The sequence below is a fragment of the Mesoplodon densirostris genome, chromosome 18 (assembly GCF_025265405.1).
Source record: "Mesoplodon densirostris isolate mMesDen1 chromosome 18, mMesDen1 primary haplotype, whole genome shotgun sequence".
Classification (NCBI taxonomy): domain Eukaryota; kingdom Metazoa; phylum Chordata; class Mammalia; order Artiodactyla; family Ziphiidae; genus Mesoplodon; species Mesoplodon densirostris.
This window is the reverse complement of record NC_082678.1, coordinates 13723649-13741848: the sequence shown is the minus strand read 5'-3', so window position 1 is coordinate 13741848 and position 18200 is coordinate 13723649. Positions and strand designations below refer to the sequence as shown.

At 54.6% G+C, this 18200-nt stretch overlaps 1 protein-coding gene across 3 annotated transcripts in view; it reads right to left on the bottom strand.

Annotated features, from left to right (window-relative positions):
- Nucleotides 1–2657: 2657 nt before the first annotated feature.
- Nucleotides 2658–18200, bottom strand: part of CSNK1D (casein kinase 1 delta) — a 34748-nt gene continuing 19205 nt past the window's right edge. The window contains exons 3-10 of one of the 3 annotated variants that reach the window (XM_060080452.1): nucleotides 13512–13660; nucleotides 13012–13240; nucleotides 12519–12689; nucleotides 11895–12043; nucleotides 9738–9909; nucleotides 9012–9151; nucleotides 5925–5989; nucleotides 2658–4797 (exon numbers count right to left, since the gene is read on the bottom strand). In XM_060080452.1, the coding sequence (XP_059936435.1) occupies nucleotides 5957–5989; nucleotides 9012–9151; nucleotides 9738–9909; nucleotides 11895–12043; nucleotides 12519–12689; nucleotides 13012–13240; nucleotides 13512–13660 (1043 nt within the window). In that variant the 3' untranslated portion in view covers nucleotides 2658–4797; nucleotides 5925–5956. The remainder of the gene's footprint in view (nucleotides 4798–5924; nucleotides 5990–9011; nucleotides 9152–9737; nucleotides 9910–11894; nucleotides 12044–12518; nucleotides 12690–13011; nucleotides 13241–13511; nucleotides 13661–18200) is intronic. The other 2 variants (XM_060080453.1, XM_060080450.1) reach the window with 2 other exon arrangements.

Here is an 18200-nt window from a genome sequence, read left to right as displayed (position 1 = left end):
GGGTCCGCCCCAGAGATGCCGCCCCAAAGCGGCTGCTGTATCCCTCCTCCATCTGCCCCTTGAGCTCTATGAGGGAGCCAGGCACCTGCCCGCAGCCCCCTGCCCCGTCTGTCATCCTTTCTGTCCTTCCATCCCCCTCTGCCAGGGGCCTGGGCTGTGGGCGGTGCTAGCAGGCACCGGGGTCAAGTGGTAGCCCTGTATCCGCTGACCTCACCCCGTAATAAGGTGAGCCAGGCAGGGCCCCCAGGCCAGCCCCTGGGCAAAGCTGAGCCATAAGCGCCCCACTTGTCAGGTCTTAGAGGGCGAGCCCCACCTGTGGTCTCTGCAACCACCTACCTGAGCCGGAGGGAGGCAGGGAAAAGGATGCAAGTGGGCGGCCTGCTTGTGCCCCTCCCCCAGCCACCTCCCAGCCCTCATCACACCGCCCCCTTCTCTCCTGATATGAGCTTGGCCTGGCTGTCGCCAGTCGTTCAGTTACCCTGGGTCTCCTGGAACCAGCCGTGGTGGTGACCAGGGCCCCAGTATCCCACACTAGTACCCCCTCACTCTCACCCAAAGCTGCCTCATGCGTTCCCCGCTCCCTACTCGAGGACTGGCGACTCTCTACAGGCATGCTCTGGGGACACTGTTCAGTGATTCTGAGATGGTCAACGTGTGGGAGTTGCTCCGCTGGGGGTGGGACCCACAGCTGGTCTGGGGCTGGACCCATGCACGCCAGGGTGGACCTGAGGCCCCATGCCCGCACAGCAGCGACACCAGCTGGTTAAAGCATCCAGGGGCTCTGCCAAGATTGGAGACTGATCCGCAGGGGCCCTGCGGGAGAAGGTGACCAGACCATCTTGACTGCCTAGTTTTCTGGTTCCAGACGTTTCCAACTGTGCCCAAGACACAGAGAAAAAAACTTCCTGTCCTCAAAGTTGTGGCTGCCAAGAGCCCTAAGAGCAGTTGACAACAGTTGTCATCAGTGCTCTGGCGTGGACAGGGCTGCCCCTAACCCTCTAGACGTCCCACTAAAGGAGACTCACACCCAGCATCCTGTGAAGACCCAGATGCCCGTGCTAAGCCCACTCTCATGGGTCCTTCAGCAACTCCTTGGGGGACACATACACAATCAGCCTAAATTGGGGGGTGGGGGGGGTGGGGTACACGAGCCAGGCACCCTGGGCTGCTACCCCAACCCAGGCCAGACCTCCGGGCACCTGTCACCCTGTGCAGAGAACACCTCAGGACACATGTGCAGGCCCCACGCTAGGAGAGCCTGGCAGGAGGGCAGACCCCACCGTCAGTGGCTGCCTAAGGGTCCTGCCAGTGGCGGTCTGGAAGGCAGCCGCCTAGACCCGCAGGGCCCCCTCATGGTTCCCTAAAGGACACTCCCTGTAACCCTAAACACCCTTACAGGTAATGAGAGGCGTACTGTTTCCAGAGCTCCCAGCAGAAGGAGGCGGGGCGGGGGGCAGGGCAGGCAGCGGGAAGGGCAGGAGGGGTCCCCTCCCCCAACACAGGGGTTTCCAGGAGGGGCTCCAAGCACCACTCTCAGTGGTGATGGGGCCTGGGGGAGGGTGGGAGGTGAAGGCATGGGCCCGGAGCTTGCTCTCCTGAGCATGGAGCCTGCCACGCGGGTCAGGGGGCGAAGCTCTCTGTGTCAGGCAGACAGAGGTGGCGAGGGGGCTGGGGAGCAGGACAAGCAGGCTCTGAGCGCAAGATGACAGGGTCCCTGTCCTGCCTGTGGTCCACCTCCTGGCAGGAAAACAAGAGGTGGCTCAGGGCTTGCCTCGTCACCATTTCAGCTGGGTCCACATGTCAGCAGGCTGGGGTGGGGAACCCGCAAAGAAGAGCTCAGGCCCTTTCGGAACCTCAGGAACCACTGGCATAGCCATGGTGGCTTAGGAGGAGCAAAAGCAAGCCAGCAGCAGGTGGGAGATCCACCTGCCCCACCTGTTCCCCATGCATGTGGGTGGGGCCGCCAAGCTTTCCCTGCAACGCACGCAAGGCCAGCATGCTCAGCTCCAGGACAAGTGGGTGTGGACCAGGAAGTGGCTGATTACCACACATCCGTGGGAGCACATCTGTGGTCCCAGTTCAAGAGGGACGGACCTTCCCACCCGGCCAGCCCTGCAAGTCACCATGGGCAGGAGAGCCTGCTGGGGGCCATGAGCCCAACGGATGGATGGATGATGTCCCCCTGCAGACAATGCCTTGATTAGAAAGGACAACACCCAGGGCATGGGGCATGCAGGGTGGTGTTCTCACTGGGATGGCGACTGCCAGGTCCAAGCCCCTGGGTCCCAGCAGGGGCCCACTCAGCAGCCACTTCGAGCACCCACCACAGGCAGCAGGAACATGGCTATGTGTCAGCTACCGTGCTCTTCACTCCCCAGAAGACCCAAGGTGGGTGGAAGCACTTCCTTCCCATAAAGGTGGTTAAGGCAGGGGACTGGTATGTGCCCATGGCCTGCACCCGGCGACAATTCAGCCACATCCATGCCACGTCCCACAGGCTCATTCCACCTACTCCTGATCAGCTTACAAAGTACACCAACAGGCTTCTAAAGGACAGACACGAACGCCCAGTCTCAGAAAATTAGTTTCAAACAGTTAATCTAAACAAATCAAAACTCAAACTGATGAAATAAAGACCACATGGCAGGGGCAGGGAATAAAGGTAGAAGTCGTCATGAATTTATTATTTACACGGTAGTTAAGGACACAAATACAGTGGTCATACAAAAGCGCAGTTCAGAGACTTGGCAACGGATACACAGGTTGATACAGACATTCCAACTATGTTTCCTGCAAGTCAGGATGGGGAGTTAAATAAGGGGGGGACACAACTGTCCACAACCACACTGCTGAGGACTCGGGGTCAGAGTCCACTTCTCAAATGCCACCTGGCAATTTCAGGTGGAAACCTGGATGCAGAATGTTGGGGCTGCGGCTGCTAACACCTTGCTGGGAAGGGGAAGCCCACCTCTGCAGAAGGCACTGGGCCACAATGAAAGCCCCCAACTCACTCTGACCCACGCGAGCTCCCTCTGCACTCCCAGAAACACAGCCCGATCTGGCCAAGTGCCCACACCCCAAAACACTTACAGAGTAGCCAGCTCAGGAATCAGAAAAAAGTAAACAGCTGCATTCTGTGCCATCAATACAGCAGTCAGGGCATCCTAGGACCAGCATCCCTGTGCTGAGACTTTGGGGGCAGGAAGGGAAAACACAGACGTGGACACCTTTTAGGTCCCTATCTTCCTACGAGTGTCCCAGTTTCCAAACAGAACACACTGCAGGGGGATGATGCGAAGAAATGTGAAAGTACCTATGAACATATATATTGCACCTCGTTTCCAGAGATGGGGGCTCCTGTCTACCGGCCACCATTACTACCTGGTGCCTCTGCTACTGCAAAGTGAGGGAGAGCATCTCAGGAAACCACCTGGAGCTGGGCTGCCCCAGAAGGTCCTTCTGGGGAGATTCAGCCCTGCTCTGACTCTTGGCCTCTGTGGGGTCACTATGTCCTAGGGAAGGTCACAAAAGCGGGTGACCCTTCACCCTCCTGGACAATCAGGTCATCAGAGTCACCTGCTTCTTGGCACTTCAGAGTGGATTTCCTTGGGCTCGCTGGCCTTCCTGGGCAACGCTGGCACCCAGGGCAGATACCATGGCCCTTGGTTTTGAGCACAGAGATATTAACACAGATTAAGGGCCAATCTGCACTGGTAATATTGACAGCCTATTTAGAAAATTTCCCAAATTCAAAAGCATTGAGGCAACCACCACCAAAATAATCACCCACGACTCCACGGAGGGCCCAAGTCTCTCAGTATGAATTCCTCTCCCGAGGGATCAGTGACACGACGCGAAGCCACAGCTTCTGCAGTCTTCAGGCTCAGTCTCCTTCTCGCTGCGTCTGGGAAGGTCAGATCGGCGGGCTGCTCTGTGGGGAAGCACCCGTTGCGCCCATGCGTGTAGCCAGCACTTTCTAACTGCTCTGATGATTCAAGAATCCCAGCGGGTCTGCAGCGAGCAGGCATTTCAGTTTACGGCGGGGAAAGGAGCATGACAGCCAAAACCAGGTTAATGAGGTCACGAGACACACGGCACACACGGACACACACGTTACTTACACACACATGTACACGTGATAGGATTTCTGATGAGAAAATCCCTTCTGCACAGTGACCACACAACAAGCCACGAGACGCAGACCACGGAGACCCACGTGCTCCGCTCCCTGCCTCGCTCCTTCTACACGAACTCCACACCACTGCCTGCTTTAGAATTCTTTAAAGTCAGCATCTTCAAGACCGCAAAAACAGACATGAAAGAAACAATAAAGACAGATTTCTTCACACAGATTTAAGCCAATAATTTTTAGCAAAATGATACAAAACTGTCTTAACCAAGTAGAAGATCGGTAGTTACAGTAGACTCGGCAGGGACATGGGTGCGCCACCACGGAGGGGACTGAAAGGCTCTTGAATGGGAGTTTGATTCTCTCTGCAACCATCTCACTGCTTTCGTCCCAGCCCCGCTAGAACCAAGTTCATGGGGGCTCAGTGCAGCCCCTGGCGATGGCAGCGCTTGGAGTCTGTCCAGCTGGGTTTGTGTTTTGTTTCCCCCATGGGCGTCGCTGGGTGGGTGGCCTGGAGAGGTCCCGGTGTTAACATTTCGGTTCTAGACCGGGGGCGTGTCACTAGTAACAGAGTAGATCAGCCATGCATTGTCTGCCCTCAGCAAAAAGGAGAGTTCTCATCGGTGCACGACAGACTGCAGACCACTGGACGCCACCCGACCGGGAATCTGTCGGAGCCAAAGCACAGGAGAAGGTCAGCGTGAGGAACGGAGCCGGTCGGGCTTGGGCAGAAAACACCAGTGACAGTGCCCTGGTGGGGAGGGGACAGATGCCGCCTAGCCCCTCTGGACACGCGCACCCCCAGCTGCTCTGGAAGGTCCCTCGAGTCCAGGATACGTGCAGCAGAAAGAGTGACAGGAAGACGGGGAAGGAAGAGCCATGCAGGCAAGGAGGCTGTGGGGCCGCCAGCTCATGATCAGTCAGACCAGAGTCCAAGCGGGCAAGAGATGCTTGCTCCCAGCCCCTCTTCCTGGAAAGTAGCCTGGTGTTCCAAAAACAGGGACCAGGCCCCAAGCGGGCACTGGGACTCCACGTGGGGCAAGACGTGAAAAGCATTTCCCATCAAGATGTCCCCAAGAGTGCAGTCACGTTACAACTGCAGCTGGTCTCCCACCGCAGCGCCGAGTGGACAGAAGCTGCAAGCCCTCGGCCGGGAGGAGCCACAAGAGTTGCCACCAAGAGGGGAGCCTGGCTTGGATGCCCAGCCATGCACCAACGGCAGGGAGCGGGTGGCTGTGGCTGATGGGTGAATACAGATGAGAGCGTGGTGGACAAGATGCTAGGCAGAGACCAAGTTCAAAAAGAAAAACAAATGAGGAGGACAGAAATCAGTGCTAAAGGAAGAGAGATGACAAAGCCGGGACAGCAGGGACCATCAGGAGTGTCTCACGCAGCAAGAGTGCAAGAGCCCCTGCCAAGCGCGGCCCCCACAGCCAGCATGACACGGCACACGTCCAGCGACCGACCTGGAACCACGCGGCCCCGAACCTTCTGAGGCCCCTGGGGCCACTGGAGCCGAGACTGGGCTCCTGCTCCCCACGCCGGCTCCCAACTGGAGACCACAGCAAAGGCCAAAGGCCAACAGACAGGATTCTGGGGTCACCCCAGACTGGACAGCCCACCACAGCTGCTCTAGAATCCACGTGAGGAGAGGACCTGGGCCAGGGGCCTTGCTCTACCTGGGGCACCTGGCATGCAAGCCCGACCCCCTGCGTGCTGCCTCGGGTTGGCGAGCGGGCGGCAGCTCCCACCCCGCCCGGCGCCTGCTGAGGAGCCCCGCCGTGAGCACACTCACCCAGTGCTGCCTTCCGACGGGGAGACGTGCAGCTACTTGCCGTGATGTTCGAAAGGAATGCTATTCTGAGGTGGGGGGAAAAGACAGCTGTTGGTAAGGGTTACGCTGGCCGGACCAGCACGTGAGGCCCTCCTGTTTCCACAAGCACTGCCTCGCCTTGCCTCAACCAGGTCCATGACCACTGGCCAGGGCCGCTCAAGGGGACCCAAGGACCACACAGGAGCTCAGCCTCGCCGCTCGAGAGTGGCCCCTGGACATGCAGCCGCTGCTGCTCCTTGAGGATGGATCTGGCAATGGGGCCAACAAGGGAGACCCTTCCCAACTCTCACGGAGTAAGAAAACTGGATGTCCAGATGGCAGCCCCTCCATCAGCTCTTGGGACCAGCGGCTCCCCAAGGCCTGTGCTTGGCAGGTGGAGAGAACACCACCTCCCTGTCACAAGAGGACTGGACACATTTCCTCACTGACACAAGGAAGAGGACACGGTTGTGGACCTTACTTGGGGCGCAGGGATTAAAACGAGTAAGCCTGAAGGAGAAACTGGCACCACGGACCAGCATCACGTTCTGCCAATAGCACCGGATGGAGGAGGCCCTCCTCACAAAGAGAGACATGACAAACAGGTTCATCCACCAGGAGCCCTTGAGTCTCCACATTATTCCAGCTGGAGAGGCCAGATTCACAGGCCAGGGTCAGGGATGTGGGGACTGTGGTCCCGGGAGAAGCACGTGGGGGTGAGGAGGAACGGCCAGAACAAGCGACACATATGTCACGCCCTCCCACCTCCAGCTGGAGAGGGTCGGCAGGGCCCTCCCCCAAGCAGGCGGGCAGCTCTGGGCACTTCTGTGCTGAGGATGAGCACTCCTTTGCACTCGGTGCATTGGCACAGGACGCAACCTCTCCTCTTCGAGGGGCAAAGAAGAAGCTGGTAGGAAGCAGCCCCCGCCGGGCCACAGAGAGGCCAGGGTCTGTGCACACACGGTGCCACCCCCTGGACTGGTGTGTCACTGCCCCTACCCCGGCTCGTATCTTTGCGGGGGAGGGCGATGAATGGAGGCCATAGAGTTGTAAAAGCTGGAGCAACTCTGACCACGCCCTTGGTGGACAAGAACCTTTCAGAGTCTCTTAGGAAGAGCGCCTGGGGGATGACCAGAAAAACCCAAAGGACCGAGCTGTCCCCAGGATGGAGGCCACCGGGGACACGCCCTCAGGGGCTTTGTCCTCAACATGAAGATCCTAAGGAAACCCCCAGGGTGACTAGGGTGCTTCTTTTGGGAGAGGATACCCCCAAATCGAATCTCTGCAGAGACTCCCCCCAGTGCTCAGGCCCACATGACACTTCTCCGTATGGAAAAGCAGAGAACCAGAGAACAAAGACACGTGATTGTGAGGACAGACCCTGGAGCTGCGTGTGGTCAACGCTCACGGGTCGGTGGCCTGAGGGGTGGACACAAGCTGGAGAAGCAGCTGGACTAAGACCCGTAACCACCTGGCACCCTCAGAACCCTCTGCCTCTTCCTCAAAGCAAAATACGTTTTCTTGTGTTAAAAAAAAGTCAAGCCTGTCCCTTCCTTGGTCTTTGATGGCTGAGGTGTTCCAGGGCCCTCAGCCAGGCCCACTTGGCCAGGGGCGGCAAAACACTCCCAGGACCTGCTCCCAGCTGCTGGCTCATGCGTTCCAGGGCTCGTGGAAGAAACGTGTTAAGCCCTTTCCGTGTCTTGTGGTCACAGAGGAGGGGTGTGGGGCCGGGAGCCCTAAGAGGCCCAATCTCATCACTCTGGCCAGACCCGCTGAGCCCCACAGTTCAAACGACCTGCGTCTTCAGCCTCTTTGAGAGAAAATTACCATATAAGAACCCATTTCTAGTAGAATTACTAGTAATTTAGAAGTGTTTGGTAAAAATACTATTTCACTTGATTAAAGAAAAATGGTCAGGAGCACTTCCTCTGCCTGGGCACACCTTGTTCCTCTGCCAGAAGACCAGCTGGACACCACAGGACCGAGGTTCTGGGCAATTCTCACAGACCCTGTGCCCTCCTGATCAACGTGCTCAATCCACCACATTCAGCAACAAGCTACACCTAATGCCCAGCAAGCACAGGGGGAGGGCAGGGCGCTAAATGTAAACCTGAGGCATCGTGGTGAAGCAAACGGATGCTACCCCAGTACACGGCCAGGACCTGGGCTTCAGTCATTCCTGAACTCACCACCTGCCCACCCAGCAGACACCACCGGGTAGTCCCAGCCCCCACAGGACCCCTGCCCACCCCCACTGCCCACGGGAGGAGACCCTGAAAGCTAGCTGAGGAATAACGTCCGCAAGCAGGTAAAGAGCTGCTCTGCTGAGGGAGGCACGTTAGTGAGAACAGAAAAACAGCAAGGAAAGCCAGATGGGGAAGACGACATGGGTGGAGGAGGCCCTGGGTCCAAGCCCTGCACCTCTGAGCACACTCGCCTCGCCAGAGAGAAGACAAACGTCAGAAGGGGCGTCAGAAGACAGGAACCCTCAGCCCCACAGCACGTCGCCATGACTGCTGTCGCCAAGCGCTGGGCATGACACTGCAGAGTGACCGCCGGCAATACGCCACCCCCCACCCCCCCGGGTTCTCTGCTGGGGGAGCACCTGGTCAACAAGAACGAGGACAGAGTCCCAAACGCTGGAGGTGCCCACGACAAACGGCATGAGCAGGCAGGCTGGCGCTTCCAGTCTGCCCAGGGAAGACGGCCAAGCCTCCAAAGCTGGCCGGGGGCTGGGGGCCACACGGAGGGCAGCCGGAGAGAAAAGGTCCCGTGGCACATCCCAGCACAACTGCGGGGGTGGCGGGGGGGTGGGCTGGGTGTAGAGCCCTTACCCCACAAAGCTTGTCACAGAGGCTCTCAACCAACGGGCCAAACTGCGAGGGGCACAACATTCCCCCAATGGTTAAAACACCCAAAAATGGGGAGAAAGGGAAGGCAGGAAAGAAGGAAAGCCTTCGAAACTATCATCCCACTCTGTTTGGAGCCCGTAAGACCAGACCAAACATGGAGAAGCCAGAGGCCTGCAGCGCCCAGCCTGGGTTGAGATCAGGCGCCGGCGGCGCATACCTGTGAGGTGGACATGCGGGAGGTATCTTGCCGGCCCGTGAGGTCGGACGAGGAGATGTTGACCGGGGCACCGCGGTGCAGCCGCATACTCACTTTCCGCTCTCTTTCCATGCCGGACACGGGCCTAGGAGAGGTGTTCGCTGGAGGAGAGGGAGACAGGGGTGAGCGTGAGGCCTCGGAATGCGGCCCCACGCTCCAGCACGGGGTCTCCCCTCGGGAACCACGTTTAACAAGGACCCTCGGCTGCCTTGGTGTCGGGCACAGGACAGGCTATTGCACCCTAAGACTAGGCCGGCACCACAGGCTCTGCTGATGCCCCGGGAGCGAAGCACCAGGTGTCCAGTGGGAGGGCAGCCGGGGTCTCTGCCTACAACGCTTGTCTCGACAAGCAAGGAAGAGGCTGGAGAGGTTTGTGATGGAGGATGTCGTGCCATGAGAAGAACAAGAGGCAAAGCAACAGAGCTCGCAGGGAACACAACCCTTCAAGAGGCCAACGTCTGGGAAACACATTCCCGAAGGCACTGTCCCAGGGCGTTCCCTGACCTAACTTCGGAAATAAGAACTGATCAGAATAAGGATGCACATGTCTTCACCCACCAGGCACTCCTGCCCAGACCCCACGAGGTCACACACTGGAGTGTCCAGAGCAAGTGACACTCAAAACAGAACCCCTACTGCCTGCAGAGCAGGGGCCGGGGTGCAAGGTGCAGCCCCGGGACCACTCACCAGTGTGTGAGGTAGGGGTGAGGGGGGTGGGAGGAGCCACCTCCTGTGTCCCCCTCAGCCGGCCCGAGGCCGTGGAAGGGAGGCCGCGTGTGGCTGGATTTCGGGAGTGTCTCAACCGCTCCTCTCGGTCCCGGCGTTCCCGCTCAGCATCGTCAGCTGCCCGGCTGGCTCCCTACAGAGGAAAGAGGGCGAGACCAGAACTGAACTGGGTTTGGTGAAAAACCACCTGAGGCCCTTGGCTGCCACTCGAGAAAACACCGGGCCGTGTGGGACAGTCTGCCCGCAAAGCCGTCCACAGCCTCGCGGCAAGCCAGGCACTCTTCCCTCTGGGGCCACGCATGGCCCGTCCCATGACCGTGGGCGAGCAGAACCAAGCTTCTCAGTCTCCTCTTCCCAGCACAGCAGAGGAAACCCCCACCCCATCGCCTCAGCACCTCCTCAGAACCCAGACACCAACGGCACCTGGTGGCCCTCTTCTCTGCGACCATTCACACGGGGATGGGAAACAGCCCAGGTCAGAGGTGGCCCAATGCGGCGACAGTTGGGGGAGTCCGCAAGGCAGGTGGGAGGGACAGCATTTGGTTGGCTGAGGGGTCCAACTAGAGCCCAGACGCCCGGGCCAGGCCCATGTACTGTTGGTGCACTTGAAATAAGGAGGCCGGCAGCCAGGCTCATCCCGGGGGGCCATGCGGTGGGCACCACCTAAGCTAAGCTAGTTGCTCCCAGAACAAACAGCTAGTTACACTTTCAGCGAACATCACACCAGAAACACGGGGACATTTGATTTTAAGTGGTGATGCTAAGATACCTGCCCTAGTAGAGGTCACATCCTAATTACCAGCGCTGTAAGGCAAGAGTCTGAAAACTGCAGCCCACGGGCCAAATGCAGCCACACCCGTTCCTGCAAATACGGTTTTCTTGGCACAGCCACGCCCACTCACTGCCGCACTGCTTGGGCGGCTCTCCAGTTACAACACAGAGTTGAGTGGTCGCACCACTGTGCTGACAGCAAAGTTAAAATTATTGACTGCCTGGTCCTTTACAGAAGAGGTTTGCTGAGCCCCTGGGAGGGATGACAATGTTAGAACAAAGAACTTATTAAAGTGGCTCTGGCAGGAGGCCCACTCTGATGTCCAGACTCCAGGTAACCTGTGGCACCACTCCCAAAGTCTGTCCTTCGAAGGCCACCCTAACAGAGGGGCCTGGCACCCGGATGGCATGGGCGAGGTCCAGGGCAGGCTGGCTCTGCGGGCTGGCCCCCGCTCTGGGAGGCTGCAGCCCCCCACCCGTACCTGGTCCCTGTGTGAACACCGCTGCACCTGTGAGGCCATGGGATAAGGCTTCCTGTTTTGCACCCTCTGAAGAGGTTCTGTTCCTCCATCAGATTTTGTCACCCTAGAAACGAGCCCATTTTTGTATTAAGCTCATAGAACACATTTTTAATGAAAGAGAAAGTGGAAATTTAAAAAAAACTGGAATTCTGGCCGTAGTGTTGGAGATTAAACAAACTCATACAACAGATTCAGGGACAGGCGGCCTGTTTTAGAGAGGAAAACAAATTAAAGTTCAAGCCCCCCCACCCCCAGCCCCGGGAGCATGCGTGCGCACAACACAGGCTCACACTTAATGAACGAACTGGGTAACAAAGGAAATCAAATGTAAGTCTAGCTCATCACAAGGCCAAACGCAGACCTAACACACAGCTCCTCCCAGGCCACCCACCCCCTCAGAGGCCGGGCCTCGGCACGGCCTGGTAGGGGGAGGAGTAGGGAAGTCTTCACCCAACCCGGCGGGAGCCACACCCCAGTGACAAGGAACTCACAGGCCAGGGCAGCCTCAATGTCCTTAGGATGGATGATGATGATGATAAAATGACCTCAGCATTCCAAGTAAGAGCCTTGGTCTGGGCAGACCTGCACTGCAGACATATCTCAGGCCCAGGAACCCCACAGCCCTGCTGCAGCCTTGAGGTGCCTTCTTCACTTGCCAACAGGCATCTGGCTTCTCAGAACCCCTTGTGCTCCCCGTGTGGCAGCCATGCCTCCCGAAGCCCCACCCCGTGTAGCTCCCAGGAAGGGACGGCAGCAGCTAGTGGCCTTCTGCTGACCGGCATGCCCCTTCCACGCTGAGCAGTCAGTAAGCTGGGGGCGCACTTACGAATTTGAGCATGTTCCAGTCGAACACGTAGTCGTAGGAGAAACCCTGGCGATGGAAAAGGTTCCTGAAGAGCTGTCTCAGGTATGAGTAGTCAGGCTTATCGTCAAAACGCAAGGAACGGCAGAAATTCAGGTATGTGGCGAATTCAGCTGTAAAACACCATGAAACTCAGAGGTAACCAGCGGTACCCCTGACTGGGAGCCAGCATGGTGTCTGTCCACAAAACCCTTGACCACTCCCAGCCACCCAAACAGAGGGTGTGAAAGCCGGAACTTGAAACACCGAGCATGCTTTGAGGAAAAGAGGCTGAGAAAACTGAGCACACAGAGCATAACAGAGTTTCACCTGAGGCACTTATCACAAGGGCAGTCCCACAAAAACAAATGGAAAACTCCCTGAGTTTTATGGCTCAAGAAGGTAGAGGAGCGCCAGGGACAGAAGGCTGAGGCCAGGTAAAGGGCAGGCCGCCTGCTCACTCTTCACCCCCCAACCATGCAGGACATCAGTGGGGCCTCGGCAGCCAGCCTCTGGGGGGCTTCCCTGGTCCCTTTCCCGGAGCCTCACAGGCCCCCATCCTCCCACAGAACCACAGGGCTGGCTCGCTGTCCACCTGAGGACACTCACAAGGGTAGCCTTTACACAACACCTCAATGGGAGTGGACATCTTCTTCTCACTGATCCTCTCATACTTCTGCCTCTTGGTAGCAGCCTTCAGGCCCTGCCAGGGCAGCGAGCCCAGGTTGAAGTACATGAGCACGTAGCCCAGAGACTCCAGGTCGTCCCTTCGAGATTGCTCTGGGGAGAGAGGACGGCGGGTCAAACCGGCAAACACCCCGCTTCCTGGGGATGAACTCAGAGCCACAGGGAAGGACACCTGGATTCCTTGTTTCAGCACAAGTGCCCCTGCTGTGCTGTTCAGAGACGCACTGCCACCCGTCAGGAAGCCCCAGCACGTGCCTGTCTCCCCACTCCCCACAAGGTAAGGTCTCCAGGCCCGGACACCAGCCTCTGCTACAAAAGTTTGACGCCAGCCTCCACACCCAACATGCTGACCCCCCTCAGGGCCCCCAGGAGGCTGTAGGACAGCTGGGCCTGTGGCTGGGGCGGGAGGGCTCACCGATGCCGAGGTGAGTGTTGATGGAGGCGTAGCGTGCCGTCCCGGTGAGGTTCTTGTTCTCGCGGTAGGGGATGTGCTGGTGGGTGCGGGCGTCCCGGTACTTCTTGGCCAGCCCGAAGTCGATGATGTAGACCAGGTTGCCCTTCTTGCCCAGCCCCATGAGGAAGTTGTCCGGCTTCACGTCTCGGTGGATGAAGTTCTTCGAGTGAATGTACTCAATACGACTAATCTGCAGGTGGAGAAGCAGGGGTGAGAGGTTGAACCCCAGGCAGTAGCCTGGCGGAGGGAACCCAGGGAACTCAGGCCCACACGCAGACGCACCCTGCCCGCCAAGGGTCACTATCTTTCACAGAGTTAACGAGCTTCCATTTTCTCCCTGTGCACTAACCGCACAATAAGGAAGCAAACAGCGCTGAAGGCCTCATCAGACTCTGATGAAGCAAACCGAGCTTGTGCTGAGCACGCAGGCTGCCCTTCACTTGAGAAAAATGAAGTCTTACCATTTGGTCAGCAAGGAGCAGGACGGTTTTGAGACTGAACTTTCTAGAGCAAAAGTTGAAGAGGTCTTCCAGGCTGGGTCCCAACAGCTCCATCACCATGACGTTGTAGTCCCCCTCAGCCCCGCACCACCGGATGGTGGGGATGCCCACTGCAAGAGAGCCAGCGTCAGCCTGCCTCCCGTGCACCGCCCACGACGCCAGCAGAGGACCGGGCAGGAGCAGTCAGAAGTGACATGCGGAGAGGGTGGGAGGCCAACTTCACGGAAGGGGTGGGACGAGAGGCTGAGGAGGAGGAGGCGTGCTCCCTCCCATACCCCCAGTCTTCCTGTAACTGACATCCTGCACCAGTGCGATGCTTAATGCTTGATTAGTGCTGATACACCGTCATTAACTAAGGTCCACACTATTCAGGTTTCCTCAGTTTTAACCTCATGCCCTCCTGCTGCTCCAGGACCTGTCTCGGACCCCACATGACATTTACTCACCACATCTCCTCCGGCTGCTCTTGGCCGGGACGGTCCCTCAGACTTTCCTGGTTTGAACGACCCCAGTGGTTTGGAGGAGGGCTGGGCAGGGATGTGCAGACTGTCCGTCTGCTGGTTTGCCTGATTTTTTCTCGTTATTACTCTGGGCTTGGGGGAGGGAGACCACAGAGGGAAAGTGCCCTGCCCACCACATGCTGTCAGGGCCTGTGCTCTCAGCGTGACTCCTCACCGTGGCTGTGCCCTTGGTCACCTGGCCGAGGTGTGCCTGTCAGGTGTCTCTGCTGGGGAGTTCCTCTTTCTCCCCTTTCCATCCTGTTCTCTCTGTGGGGACGTCACCACGTGCAGCCCACACTTAAGGGGGTTGTTTGGGCCCCCTCCCGGAGGGCACAGCCATCTATACATATGACTTGGAATGCTTCCACACAGATTTGTCTCTTCTCCCCATTTACTTATTCGGTGTTTTTTCCTATCAGTACGGACCCATGAGTGTCTATTTTATACTTTGGTCTGTACTCCAACACTATGTCACTTATTCTGTTGCTCCAAGCATCCCAGCCTTCATGGCTCCTCCGTGACTCCTGTGGCCCTTTAACACCCCATCACTGCAGGCTCTGTTTGTTTTGAGCACTGTCTTCCTTTCTGGCACTATAAGATCCTTAACAGTTTTAGTTTTGATATCAATGGGGCAACTTTTCATTTTTACAATTAAATATTTTTAAAATACATTTGTACATTACGTGAGAACAAATTTAACAAATCCATAGGTTATAAGGCATAATATAACAAAAGCCTGTGGCCCACCACACAGACCAGGGACATTCCCAGTAATTGCATCTACTTTTACTCCCCTTTCCTCCCACACCTGCGCCCCCCAGACAACAAATGCACAGGACTGTACCCCTTCCTTGCTTTTAGTAAACTGAGAGTGTGAGCTATGAAATACTCCACTTGGAGGGGACAGCACACTTCATCTATTCTTCTCTCATCTGCACTGTTTAGGGTTGCTTTCCCCATTATAAACAGTGCTGCTAAATACATTCTTATGTATGTCCGCTGGGGAAAATTCTCACATGTGAAATTCTTGTTCTTAGCTAGTTTCCCCAGGTATAGACCTAGAAACACAGGGTACAAATTATCTGACTATACAACATAACGTCAAACTGCTTTCCAAAATAAATAACCCACTTTACAACCCCACCACAAATGGATTAGTTCCTGCTGGATGCAGGGTCTCGTCAGAGCTCTTAATTTCTATCAATCAAGTGGCAGATGTAAAATAGTGTCTCACTGAACTCTCAATTTGGATCTTTTTTCATTATTTATTGGCATTACATGTTTCCTCTTCTCTAAAATGTCTATGCGTATCTTTGTCATTGTTTTTCTATCAGGGTGTTTTTTTCCTATTTATAGCAGTTCTTTTATAAATTCTGGATATTAAACTATTATCTTTTTTATGTGAGGAAAATACCTTTTCTCAGTTAATGGCATGTTTTTTACTTTCTTGTGGAGTCTTTTGATGAGAAGAGATGCTAAATTTTAACAAACATGAATGTATCAATCTTTTCCTTTATGAGTAATGTTTTTGGTATCTTACATAAGACACCCTTCCCGAACTCAGAGTCAGAAAGAGATGCTTATTACTTTAAAAGTACTTCTGCTTCCAGCCAAGATGGAGTAATGGGGACCCAATTTCCCCTCACATCCACAATAACCAAGAAGAGAAAAGAGAACAAAGAACATACAGAAAGACATAGGTTTTCTAAGACGCTGAACATGAGGCAATGAATGACACTGACACCTGAGACAGGATGAGCCCAGACTGCCCAAGTCCTGCCTGAGAGTGTGAGCAGAGAAGCAAGAACTGAGCAGATGAAAGTACCATCGTCTCATAACTAAGCTGAGGAAGAATTTGAGGAACATTAAAATACCCAGCACACAAGAGGGTAAAAATTCAGTGTCTGGCATCCAAAGATTACCAGATATTCCAGGAAGCAGAAAACGTGATCCACACTGAGATCAACAGAAACTGAGTTAGAATCATTAGAGAAGGGCAATAAAAGTTACTATAAACTATAACTGTATTCCATGTCAAAAGAAGTTAAACAAAGGCACAACATGACAGAGATATAAAAGACCCAAATTGGGCTTCCCTGGTGGCGCAGTGGTTGAGAGTCCGCCTGCCGATGCAGGGGACACGGGTTCGTGCCCCAGTCTGGGAGGATCCCACATGCCACGGAGCAGCGGGGCCCGTGAGCCATGGCCGCTGAGCCTGCGCATCCGGAGCCTGTGCTCCGCAACGGGAGAGGCCACAACAGTGAGAAGACCGCATACCGCAAAAAAAAAAAAAAAAAGACCCAAATCTAGGGATTTCCCTGGCAGTCCAGCGGTTAAGACTCCACGCTGCCAATGCAGGGGGTGCGGGTTTGATCCCTGGTCAGAGAACTAAAATTCCACATGCTGCATGGTGCAGCCAAAAAAAGGAGAGAAGACCCAAATTTAACTTTCAAAGATGAAAACTACAAAGTCTAAGAGGAAAACTACACTGGGTGTGTGATTAACAGCAGACCAGACACTGTAGGAGAAAAGACTCGTGAACTTGAAGGCACAGCAGTAGGAACTACTGGAAAAGCCAACACGAGCTTCAGAGCTGTGGGACAACGTCAAGGTACCCGCCGTCTGTAACTGGAGGAGAGAGGGGAGGAGGGGGACAGAGGACACACTGAAAGAAAGAGCTGAGGAAAACGACCCACAGATTCAGGAAACTCAACAGGCCCCAAGCACAAGGACCATAAAGAACACAACACTGACATAGCTGACAGGCAAATCGCTCACTAGTGATAAAGAGAACACCTTGAAAGCAGCCAGAGAAAAAAGACATGTTAGAGCACAGTGGAGGAACATCTTCCAAGTGCTGAGAAAAGAACTGGCAATCTGCCGAAAAACACCTCAGCAGAGACAAAATGAAGACATTTTCAGATACAAAAAGTGTGACGAATCAATCACCAGCACTGTGACATATGTAAAAGGATGTCCTTCAGGCAGGAGGCAAATGATGCCACATGGAAGTCTGGGCCTACAAAAAGGAATGAAAAGCAATGAAAATAAAAACATAAGTACATAAAAAATTATTTAAATTTAAAAGATGTGACTGCTTAAACAAAAATAACAACGCACTGCAGTATTTACAACATGTAAATATAAACACATGACACCATCACGCAGGCAGGTGGGCAGGTGGAAGCCCGCAAGGTCAGGTTCCTCTGCATCCTGCTAAAGAGATGATAGACCCTAACTCAACCACTAAAGTAACAACACAGAGATAATGACAGAATTCAAAAAAGGAGATCATCACAAGAAAAATCATTAAGAAATGTAAAAAATACTTGACTAATCCAAAATAAGGTAAAAAAGGAGGGAAATGAAACAAAGACCAGATGAGACAAAAACTAACAGCAAACCCAATCCTGTCATTAATCACACTGAATGTAAACACCACAGGTAAGGCACACTTTCTCAGATTAGACAGAAAAGAAAGGACCAGATGTACTGCCCTGCCCACACCAAACACCCTTCAGATACAACTAGGTCACAAGGAGGACAGTGTATCACACCAACATCAGATAAGAGAGCAGAAGGGCTATGTCAGCATCAGACACAGTAGAATGTGTAGAAGAATATTTCCAGGGATATTACTAGTCATCTCACAGTGATAAAGGCATTGACTGATCAAGAAAACGTAATTCTAAACATTCACGCAGCTAACAAGAGAGGTTCAAAACACACGAGGCAATAGTGCAAGGAGACAGAGACAAATCCACAATCTTACTAGAGACGTCAATCATCCCTCTCAGTAGATCACACTTTTTTTCTCAGATACTCAAGGGGCATTTATCAAGACAAACCACATTCTTGACATAAAACAATAAAGCTAAAAAGGATTCAAGTTATACAATGTATGTTCTCAGAAGACAGTGGAATTCAATTAGAAATAAACAACAGCTCTCTGCAAAATCCCCAAATATCTGGAAGCTAAATAATACAGTTCAAAATAACCCATCAAGGAAGAAATCAAAAGGGGAATCAGCATTTGAACTACATGAAAATGAAAACTCATCAGGATTTGAGATGCTGCTATGGTAGGGGGAAAATTTATAGCCACGAAATGTCTATACTACAGAAAACAGATCAATGATCTCAGCTTCCA